This window comes from Pteropus alecto, unplaced genomic scaffold, assembly GCF_000325575.1.
Source record: "Pteropus alecto unplaced genomic scaffold, ASM32557v1 scaffold11, whole genome shotgun sequence".
Classification (NCBI taxonomy): domain Eukaryota; kingdom Metazoa; phylum Chordata; class Mammalia; order Chiroptera; family Pteropodidae; genus Pteropus; species Pteropus alecto.
The window spans coordinates 1,849,230-1,861,140 of NW_006431956.1; the positions used below are offsets into that span (position 1 = coordinate 1,849,230).

Genomic DNA, 11,911 nt, shown 5'->3' on the forward strand with positions numbered 1-11,911 from the left:
TCCTCCGGGGGCTTCCTGAGGTGGGTGAGCCCAACCACACCTCTGACAGAGCCCGCTTCTCTTCGTTTACGTGTCTGCCTTCCTCACCAAACCAAGGCCCGGGGAGGGCAGGTCCCATGCATGCCCTCTGAGCTTGAGGCATGGCTGTTGCATAAGGCAGACAGGCTCAGGTCCGGCGGTGTGTACCTTTCACGTCGTATATTTCATCGGGCATCTCCGCAAGGCCACCCGCCAGATGCAAGACCTTAGTCGAAAAAGTACTTACCTCTCCGGAGCTGAGATTTTCAAAGAAAAATGTAATACTGACTCCTCAAGGGCCAAAACCATTTTAGCCCACAGTTACTCTCTTTGCTGTGTATTCACCTGTATGACAGTTAGGATCGTAAGAACTGGAGAAAGACACCTGAATTGTAGACCCTCAGTATAATACTCTGATTGATGCTTACTCTTCTCTCACAGTATGACGTTCTTGAGAGCTGTAGACCCTCAGTATAATACTCTGACGCTTACTCTTCTCTCACAGTATGACGTTCTTGAGAGACTCGGATGCTCCACGGTGAGAGAAGCAAGTTCTAATGTACCCATTTCCTCCCTCCTACCTCCATTTTTCTATGCCGGAGACCCTTGCCCTTTCAAGGATCTCCCTGCAAAACTCTGCTCTCAGAAACCGCTCCAATCTCTCTCCAAACACGCACACGACAAGCACTTCTCACCCTGACAAACGATTGAAGTTTATAATATGGAGAAACATAATGTCAACACTTTAATCGTCAGAAGGCACAGTGAGCATTAACTTTGCCTTCCATCCTAACAGCGCACACACACACGAGATCACAGCCGGTTCCTCTCTCTTGGGCATCGGCGGAGGATGGCTGTCTTGACTCGTGCACATCTGCTTCAAGGTAGAAGGCGAAGCCAGGCAAACAGTTCTAAAAATATACTTGTCAGTTGAGCAATGGTTTGCTCATTAAACGGCAAACGATCTCAGTGCAAAGTTAAGAATCTTTTTTTATTTTTATTTTTTTGGAAGGGGGCCTGGAATGACAAGAGGTGCCCTAGTTTTCTGGGCTCTACCCTGAGGCCACAGAAAGCTTGGAACAGCACGGAGGCTTCGCCGACGCTGTGACGGGGGAGGCAGGGCAGCCTGCCTCGGTGACCACATCGAGGCCCCACCCTACTACTTTCTTTGACTCCCAGACATGGAGAGAGAAGCCAGAGCAACCTGAACTTGATCCACGGGGTGTGCTTTCTCCCTGAAGACTTGCCAGATCTTTTCCAGATGTTGGGAGACGGCCAGAGAGCCTGCGCCGAAGGCCACGGTGTGTCTTTGGAAGGCTGTTCACTGAAGCAAACGTGTTGGTTTTGCGGTGGATGCCGAGAGCTTATCTCGGGCCGTGAAATCAAGACCTAACAACGAAGCTGTCACCGGGCTGTTTTGCTGGCGCTCAGGGCCTCGCTGCGAAGGCCTCTTGCCTCCGTAGCACACACAGCAGGTGCGGATCGCACCTGTGCAGACTTGCTGAAGGAGAATACGTAACCGCTTCTGTGTCTACACGTCAAGGTTATCACCATCCTGCTTTCTCGGTCTCCCATGCGGCACGAACTCTGCCCTGACCAACTCATGATAAACTGTCCACACCGCCTTGTCCTGTAAAGCAAATTCTTGTTTTCAGTTTAGGTTCTTTGCCTTCCCACGTATACGTCGATTGATTCTAAGTTCCACCAAGTCACGGGGGAATGAGAGAGGAGCCACTGGTCCTTGGTCATCATTTGCGTATGGACTGAATGTTTGTGTCTCCCCCAAAATTCATATGTCAAAGCCCCAGCCCACAATGCGATGGGATTTCCAACTGAGTCCTTTGATATATAAAGAATTCTCCAGACCCAACTGTAAACAAGTAATCCAATTAGAAAACAAGCAAAGCCATGAACATTTCACCAAGAGAATAAATGGGTAGCAAATAAAGACATGAAGAGATGTTCAACATTGTTAGCTATGAGGGAAACGTAAATTAAAACCACAATGAAATAGCATCACACGCCTATTAGAAGCGCTAAAAATAAAAAGCAGCGATAATACCAAATACTGGCAAAGATGCAAGAAACCAGCATTCTCAGCACTGACGCTGATGTGTAAAGTGATACGGCCACTCTGGAAAGCAACCTGGCAATAAAACATTTAAAAAGATTAAAAAAAAAAAAAAACTACACATACACTTATCATAAGATCCAGGAATCCTCCTTCCGGGCATTGATCCCATAGAAATAAAAACTCATGTCCAGGTAAGAGTCTGTGCACGAATATTCACAGCGGCTGTATTCATACAAACCCCCGAACAGAAACGCGCCCACTGACCTTCGATGGGTAGACGGTGAAATAAGCCGACTCACAGAGCACCACCTGGCAATAAACAGAAACAGAGTGGGGACACGCACGGAACTGGGACGGGTCTCCTGGGCATTCCGCCGAGCGAAAAACGCCAGTCCCCAAAGCCACACGCGTGTGATTCCGTGTGGATACGTTCTCACACGAAAACGGTCATGGGAATGGAGAGGAGACCCGTGTGTGCCAGAGCGAGGGGCTGAAGCGGGGAGGGACGGCTGTCACCCCTGGCTCAGCTCCAGGGGCATCTTTATGGTGATGCGACGGCTCCGTATCTTGGCTGTGGGGGTGGTGGTTACACAGTTCTGCACACGTGATAAAACTGCACAGAACACACACGCACATACACGCACGTGAACCTGGTGAAATCTGAGCGAGTCCGTGGGTTGCGCCAGCGACAGCTTTCCTGATTGTGACTGACGCCAGGCGTTACCCGTGGGGAGGTCGAGCAGAGGGCACAGGGGACCCAGTGGATTCCTTTTACAACTTTTTGTGACTCTACAGTCATCGCTGCAGTGCTCGCTCTCGCCGGGCGGGAGGCGGGGGGCGGGGTGCTCCTTTTGCTCCATTCGGGCCTTCAACTGATTGGACGAGGCCCACCCACACGGGGGAGGGCAACCTGCTTTACTCAAAGTGCGCCCATTTACATGTGAATCTCACCCAAAAACACCCTCACGGAAACATCTAGAATAACATTTACCTGAATACCTCGATGCCGTGGCCCAGCCTTGTCTCTCTGGGCCGTCACCGCTCCTCCCTCTGCAGAGAGCATGCCTGGCGAAAGATAAGGGTGCAGAGTGAGAAAGAGACCCGCCCAGCCCACGGAGGCCTCCCCAGCCCGAGGCAGGACGAAGCACACATGCTGGGAACTCTGGGGGCACCCGGCGCTTACTTCTGAATTCTGTTCAACTTTCCCATGCTACTTAGAAGCCATGGTTGTCCCACCTTGTGGATGTACTAAATGCCACTGACCGTTCGCTTTAGAATGGTTAGTTTTGTGTGATTTCATCTCAATGTTTAAAATTATTTAAAAAAACAAAAACTTCCACATTCTCTAGAAGCACTGGAGAAAAGACACTTAGGGTAACGTGCAATTACAAACTTGTAACAACTACAAGTAAAACATGGAGAAAATTAGTAATTCATGAAAAGGTGTGTTTTCTGAGAAAAGTAGTCCTCAGGGGCACTCATGCTGGGGTTTTCGTTTTTTGTTTTTTTTTTCTTTTATTTATGTTTTGAAATGTTCCACGACAGGAATTTTTTTGAAGAAAATTTGATTCCAGCAGACAGGGCGTGTTCGTCTGCCTGTGGTGGAGTACCCAATGGACAGTGGCCAACTTCATATGGTATTTATTTTTCACTTAATGAGAATTCCGAACAAGCCGAGTAACTCTTCAAGGTTATAGCCAGTAAGTAGTAGAAACTGAGGTATAAACTCAGACCTGCACCCCTCGCCCCAGACTGCTCTTAACCACTCCCCAGACAGGTGTGTATACCACAGAACGTCTGATAACATGCTTTGCTTAGAGAAGATGCACAGTGTATGCTGGTGACGTGACTGGCTGGTTACGTTTACTGTAAATAAATGCCCACGTGTCCTGGTTTATGAGTATGGTTTCTGCATAATACAAGAGAATCTTGTGTATTCATTACCTATATGTATTATACATCAGAATCCATCGATAGTTTTAAAACGTGATGATTTAAATACGGTTTTGAAGAGGAAAACCGCATAACCGGCTCTAGCGATGTTCGGGCATACTTATTTAATGAGCTGCAGTAAAGCTTGTTATATATCCTTCCAGAATGACACAGCAGTTCATACGCCCCCAACCGTGTGATCCACATTTCACTTTCAAGTTCTTCCAAACTAGCTCCAAATGAGCGGGCATCTTGCGCCATCTAGTGGGGATACATTATGAAAAACCTGTCAAGTGAATTTCTCAGAGCTCAGAGATCATAAAAGCCAGGGACAGACTTAGGAACCAACAGAAAGAAAGAAAGTGCAAAAAATGGCCTCTCTCCCTCCTCGCAGTCAGCAGCCGCCCTAAAGCCATTCTTCCCGGCTCCCCCAGATAGTCACCCATCTTCCTGGTTCTGCACAGTTTCCTCCCCTCCTCCCCCACTCCAACCACCACCGTGTTTCCCAGATGTGACCACTCTGCTGAGCAGTTGACCCTAAAGACTTATTTTCTCCACCATATGATCACGAGTTTCTGGCCCACAGGAGAGGGTGCCAGGTCCGAGGGAAGTGGGGCTGTGGACTGCAGCACCCCTGGCCAGCGGCTGCCTCTGCCGCTATGTGAACGGCCTGCCCTGTGCTTGGTGGGAAGCCCAAGGGCCAACCTGAGATCCACACACACTCGGGGGTGAACGCTTATGGTGACATCCGCCTCCCTCGCTGCTGAACTCCCAACCCCACCTCCAGTTTCCCTCCATCAGCAGACACGATTCTACCCCAAACCCAAGTTCCTTCTTTTTCCAGACAGGAGAAGATTGCAATTTCCTGCCTCTTGAAATTAAGCATAGCCACGGGCCGCGCTCTGGCCACTGAACTAGGAATGAAAAGGACAAGCGCCACCTCCAGGGAGAAGCTTTGAACCCGTGCGCTCCTCCCCATTGTCCACCCCGCTCCCGTGCCCCTGTCCTCCTGAGCCTCTGAGTGAGGACAATGGGGAGGAAGCATGTCCAAGAACCAAGCAAAATTTTGTCGTTTTATGCCCCACACTGTCTAATGTCGTATATTGGCTCGCGGTATATCTACCCAATTTCTTACATTTTTCTTTTGAAACGTCTTTATGTTCTGGCTCCACATTATATTAACCCGCAGCTGTGCCTAAGACAGAAGACAAAAATGTGAGATAGTAGAATAGCATCTTGAGAAACTGAAACAGCTAATCCTTGAGAAACCTAACGCAAAATGCCTGCCCTTCACTGTGAGAAGCCGTCGGAGTTCAAACGCGTGGAGACTCTGCATGTTCTGTCTCATCTGAACCAACGAACAAGGAGCTGGAACCAGACGGAGCTGTCTGTGCGTTAGTTCGCCTTCGGCTTGGGCTTTTCGAACACTTTCACAGTGATAAGCCTGGGCCTGCACGGTGTAAAGCGGGCGAGGGCTGTGGTGACACCGACTCCCAGGCCACAGCGGCGTGCACCCGGAGTCGGGAACCTCGGGGTCACTGCTGCTCCTTAGAAGCTTCATCGACGACTCAACGAGTTATCACTTTACTTGAACAGGATGAAATATAGTGACTTTTTTCCCTCTGATTTTCAAATATATAAAAGTGAATATTCTTGTGGCATTTGCGGGAGCGATTCCCATCCTGTGAATCAGAATCGGTACTTCCGATTCACCGCATTACAGCTGCCCGGAGCCGAGGTGGGTGGGGGGTGCCCAGGCTGGGAACCCGGCGACCTGCATGCACCTGGCATGCACACCCACCCTGGTGGGAGCCACGGAGCTTCTGAACATCGAGAGAGCAAACACCTGTCTGGTCCAAGACCTTGACATCTGCAGACGGGCCCTCTGCACGAAAAGGGAGGATGGACCCAGGCTGCCCTCATCTGCGGGTTCTGAGACCACTCTGAAGAGATGACGTGATCCACTGACGTGGACACCATGTTGGGAATCGTCATTATTTTTGAAAAACATGCCATGGTGGCTCAGAGGCCTTATCTCAGCAGATAATGCAAAGCCAGGATGGGATTTTTCCATGAGGGCTGGGCGGAGGGACCCTCGCGGCTGGCCGCTCCCCGGGGCAGTCCCAGACAGGGGAGGGAGGAGACGGGCAGAAGATAGTTCCTCCCCACACCGCTGTCTGACCGTCCAGTACTCTTCCACTCAGGACCAAAGTCATTCCCCGTTGTGCTGCTGCTTTAGATCAGCGATATAGTCTGTGTAAGATGTATTTTTGGACTCATTATTTTATTCCATTGATTAGTGCCTATATTTTTAAGCCTCAACCCATATATTTTAATTTGTGCTTGGATATATATTTTTAGAATCTAAAGAACTTGGCATAAGCCTTATTGTTTAATAACCAGAGTGTTTTTGTTTGTTTGTTTGTTTTGGGCTTTTATTGACTTTTCATCCTCTAGAATTTCCAGGTTCTATAAATTCTTCTATGAGGACACTAACATCAATATTTTATAAAATGTATATGTTAACTTAGCTAATGGATTAATTCGCTAATTCAGCGATCAGTTTTAACTATTGGTATTTCTATTCATACCTACCTTTACTTGGCCAGAGTTTAAGATATTTATTGTTATAAATCTTCAACTTCCTATGTGCTTTCGATACAACTAGTTTAAAAAATACTTCTTTCATGTTATTTTCTACTTCTACTTTAAATGCTACTTTCATGTAGCATTTTACATCTGAACCAACACTCCCAATTGTTTGGTGTGTGCTTGGCTATAACAAACAAAATCATAGTTTTTAAAATCCCATCCTGCATATTTCAATCCATAAATTTCTCTTTTGGGGGCACTGTTTTCTGGTCTCATCGCTTTGCTTTTGAAATAAACTTTAAAAACCATTTCCCTGCAAAAAAAAATCGGAACGCGAACTCGGACAATGGCCCCGCTCATCTTGGTGGGACAGTCCCACGTCATCAGGCTTCAGAAGCCACAGCCGACTTCCCGTGTCCATGGGGATGAAGCCCCCGTGTGAGTGGACCTTTGGGCAGCAGTGGTTCCTGGTGACAAGCCCACGACCTGTGAGTTCCCCCACTGGCCAAACTGGGGTCCAGAGCACGGCCCTCGTTCAAGCAGGTGTCTGGAGTAGAGGCTCAAGAACAGGGCTTGTCAAATAGACTGGCCGCCTAGCGTGGGGTGTACAGGTAAACTCTGGTCTGAATTCATACCTGGGACATCGGATCCGGGTGGTAGACGGCTAGGTGCCTCCCTCAGGCGCAGTCATGAAGAGCAGAGCCTGTGGGTCAGGCTGACCTTGACCTGGCAGAGGCTGATCGGGGCAGCGGGAATGGCTGGCCACTGTTTTCTTACCCAAAGGCCCCCGTGTCGCATGCTCACTACAGAGCCTGCCCTGGCCTCCCGCACAGCCGCCTGCCCAGTTCATCACACGGAACGGGCACCCCGTTACCCAAGAGAGGGGAAACCCTGATGAGACAGGCGTCGCTCAGAACACCACGGCTTTCTCCTCCCCCTTTGGCTAAATTCCCCCTGCTTTCATTTAAAATCGAAGGGTCTCGTTTCTATTTCTCACCGTGGTTCCCTCACGTGGTCCTTCAAAGAGGATGGTGCTTATCTTTGGGCCTCTCTGATTTTAGGATGAACACAGATCAGCAAACCAAGAGAAACGGGAGAAAAGCAGCAGTGGCGGCAGGCCCACCGGACCCCGCCGAGTCCCCGACCTGCCGTGTCCCCGACCTGCCGAGTCCCCGATCTGCCGAGTCCTCACACCGCGGCTGCCCCCGGCTCTGCTGTTTGAATAACCTCTGGGCGTCCGGCCCACCCCTCGGCTCACGTCTGATCTCCAGAACAAATATTTGTTCCGTTTCTGCACAAAGTTTGAGAGCTTTCTTCCTCTTGTTTTTCGCCCACTTTTTAAAGACAGACTGCACTCCTCCGCCGTCCCTTTGGACTTGGGTCAGCGAGGAGCGGATTCTCCCCAGACCCCGCGCCCTGCAAAATGAAATGGCTCCCGTGCCTCCTTATCTGGCTCTTTTCCTCCGAAGCTCGAGGCTTCGAAATCCCCACCAACGGACTTCCAGAGGTAAGTACTTCCAGAAGCTTCCTTGCCGCTGGCCGATACGTACACGCTCAGGAACCAGCCCATTCCCCGAGCTATTGGAGGACTGTGCTCTGTGTGGGGAGGAGATTTATGATCGAACCCGTCTGCGTAGACGTGCTCATGGTTATAATTCTGGGAATGTGAATATACTTTTCAAAGCATTCACGCTTTTGCATGCGATAAAGCCAAGTTCAGTGGGCTGGCCCGGTCCTGTCCCATTTATGGAGATGGTGCTCACTTCTTATCTAAGAAATGGGGATAATAACTGGCCTAACCCAAAAGGTGTTTGAGAATTAAATGACACGTGTTAAGTTACCAAGCGCAGGGCAAGCACTCAGAGGCACCCAGTAATCGTTAGCTGCACTCGGAGGCACCCAGTAATCGTTAGCTGCACTCGGAGGCACACAGTAATCGTTAGCTGCACTCGGAGGCACCTAGTAATCGTTAGCTGTGACGAGGACAATGACGATGATAAAGACACAGCACGATCGCTCTGTGCAAAGAGTGTGAGAAAATGCATCGCCAAAGCACTGTTGTTTTTCACGCCTAAGTGGACACTGATTTCAGTAATAAGGACACTTTAGATGTTCCTATTAAGGGGAAGATGGCGAGTGGGCTGGCAGAGGGCAGGACTTGTCCACAGACCTCGAGGTCTCCGCTTTTGGCCCCTGGCCATCCCCACACAGGCAAAGTCTTGCTCTGAGCCATTTTGAAAGTCACGCAAGAGCTATTTTGATGCCGGGGGCGGGGGGCGGAACGTGCATTGTGGGACTAGCCTAGGAGAAGGAGATGCAGAGCAGGTTATCTACAAAAATGGCAAAGGCCAAGAGGACCTATTTGCAGGAAAGAAAATCACTCTGTCTGCTTAGAAACTGTATTTTCCAATACTTTACGAACCGCCGTGGTGTGCTGGGAATCTCATGGACAGAGCCGGGAACCGAAGCCAAGACATCCAAAGGAGTTTGCGCTTTTCCAGTCACTTCCAGGGATTCCTTTCACATTGACATTTTTAATCCAATGGGTCACGGTTCACATTTATCCAAGGTCTACGCCATCGCTCCACCAGGCACCCACCCGCCGAGTCACTGGGTTACTGTGACCCCTGCCTCGTGTCCCCTCGACTTCTGGCCAACTCAGACATTAATTCTTTCCAGTCGATAATTAGCAAACATAACCATATTAAAGAAATCATTGTGGAAAAATATGACATTGCCCAGTGATATAGGAAATAAGATAAAATAACGTAACGAATACCCTTATGCCTGTCGTCAGCTGCCTCTTTTGCTCTCGATCTTTTTTATTAATAGAAATAAACACCTTAAATTCTTTTTCAAGTTTGCAGAATATGAAGATCTCTCGGAACTGTCCCCAGGCCAATTTCGATTTATGCCTGAGAACCGGAGGCATCAGGTACAGTAAGTCTTAAGTTCAAAAAAGGAAAAATAAGTGAAAAAAGACCACAATTGAAGAAGTCAGGAGATTAAAGTGCTTTCCGCCAGATTTTCTCAAGAGCTCGTTTTTCAGCGAGAAGAGTCCAAAGGTTTTATACCGGGCAGAAGCACTGTCAAGGTGAAATCAAGGGAGAGCTCTGTACAGCTGTCCGTGGGCCCCCAAACCATAAGGGTCACCAGAGACTCCTAAAAGATATACAGCCATGTGTTTTCTTCAAATCTTAAGATGATAGGAAGATTTTTACCACCTTATAAGGAAGCATTTCCTCGACAGGAGGGTATTTCTTATTCCCACATGGCAGGCACGTCTCGTGGCTGCCACACATCCTCCCTCCCCCAGTCACTGCCATCTTGGGGAGTAGCTCAGAGACCATAAGATGGGGGAACTGGCTGCACCGGAGGCCACACCCTGGAGGCCGGCACCCGCTGTAGCAAAGACCAAACCCTCCCATTCGTGGGGGCGACTTCTCCAGGAGGTCGGGGAGGGTTTGGCCTCTCCCCCGCCCAGAGCCGACAAGATGAGGAGAGAGGTGTTTATGGAGGCAGCGCTAAGCCGACCCATGACTTATTCAACATGGGCATGAATTTTTGACTTTCTAAAAGTCCAGGGGTTTTTTTTGGTTTTGGTTTTGGTTTTTTTGTTTTGTTTTGTTTCGTTTGCAGACAGATAATATTAAAACCCGATAGACAAGCCCTCGTGTCATCTAGTCACGAGGGTGAAAACTTAGTCACTGAGAACTGCACTCAAATATCTAAAGAGAGGCAGCCGTCGACCTCGCTATATCACATAGCTCACCCCGAAACCTCGGTTCACCCCAAATCAGGCAAGTTAAGCTTATCTCCAACACCTCGCTTGGAATTTTAAAATCCATCAGGCATTCAACGTTCACCCATCACTCTAGGGCCGCTCAGCTTGCCATGCCCAGTCCTTCGTGGGGATAATTCCCTACCGTCGCGGTCTGCGTGCCCGTCACCGTGCCTGCCACACCGAGGAGGAGACACATCGAAGTCCCTGCTCTCGTGTAGTTCAGTCTAAGGGGGGAGGCAGACACGTATTCCCACTCGACTAGGTAAAAAAATCCGTCATACAGACAGGATGAAGGCGGTATGTGCCACTCACCATGAGTTGGGTCGAATGTGAGCATTTAAAAACATGTATTTTCTCACATCAAAAATGATGTACGTGTAACAAAAAAGTAGCTGAGAAATTTGTTGGGACAAACACGACAGTGGGAAAATCGTATCGTAGAACTTTGGGTGTTTATGTCTCGGCACCAGTGAATGTAACAGCTCAGGACTGAAAAAACATCTGTTTTTTGACCGAGAGGAAGCAGTTTTTGCCCTCAAGGTAATAAGTGACACACTTCTGAAGAATCATTATCTGACTTCTTTTCACAGAGAAGTGTTTCTGGAGAATCTGGAGAAACGACGGTAAGTTTGCTTTGACTGTTAAAAATTGACGCGCGAATGATTTTTCTGTTACCTATTACCTAGAAATCAGCATTGTTGCCTCTTTTGTCTCCATCACGGGGAGCATTTATCTGAGTTTCGAAATCCCCCCCCTTGCCCAATTCTGTTTGGAAGTGTGTCTGAAACTCAGCATGAAAGAGTGCCGAGTCTATGCAGGCAGGAGAGATGTCCCCGAGAGCTGAAATCGTCCTTTCTCTTTATTTTCTCGAGTTTTGCCAACAACATGGATTTCATCCAAGCGTTATGTAGTTATTCCAACTTGACAGTTTTGATTTAAAATAGGACACCTCACAGCTTCGGAGGGTAAAAAGGACAGAGTGTGGGTAAGAAACTCAGACATGAAATGGCCCAGTTCCCTGGGATGTTCAAAGCCGTCCTTCCTGTGACAGGAAAATGTCAAAAGGAAGTGGTTTACATCGGCTTCCTGCTCCGAACGGAGAATCCGTGAGAAGGGTGGGTTTAAGGGGCAGGAAGAACAAATAATGTAGCCTGGATTTTACCCTGGTTGCAGGGGAGCTAGAAGTTAATGAGCTTTCACCTTGGATGACAAGTTTGGGGGATAACGCCTATACTGAAATAAGCAGATCTCTTTGGAGAAAAAAGCAAAATCTATGAGGCCACCTAACCGCCATAGTCCTGAAGCGGCTTGCAATTCTCGGGCACCTCCTGGAAGATGTGTTTGTAGCACCTTGCCTTCAAGCAGGCAGAGGGCAGAGTGCTGGACCAATAATGGCATCAAAATGCTATTTTCTTGTCATGATATTGTTTGTTGCCCATCGGTATTCTCATATTTTGTTTTAATTTGGGAAAAGATGAAATTATAATAGATGAGATCGAAGAAAGTAGATA

General features: G+C 48.6%; 1 protein-coding gene across 1 annotated transcript in view; it reads left to right on the plus strand.

Annotated features, from left to right (window-relative positions):
• Positions 1-8,039: 8,039 nt before the first annotated feature.
• ITIH2 (inter-alpha-trypsin inhibitor heavy chain 2) overlaps positions 8,040-11,911 on the plus strand; it is a 28,694-nt gene continuing 24,822 nt past the window's right edge. The window contains exons 1-3 of the mRNA XM_006906954.1: positions 8,040-8,123; positions 9,477-9,551; positions 10,991-11,023. Of these exons, the coding sequence (XP_006907016.1) occupies positions 8,040-8,123; positions 9,477-9,551; positions 10,991-11,023 (192 nt within the window). The remainder of the gene's footprint in view (positions 8,124-9,476; positions 9,552-10,990; positions 11,024-11,911) is intronic.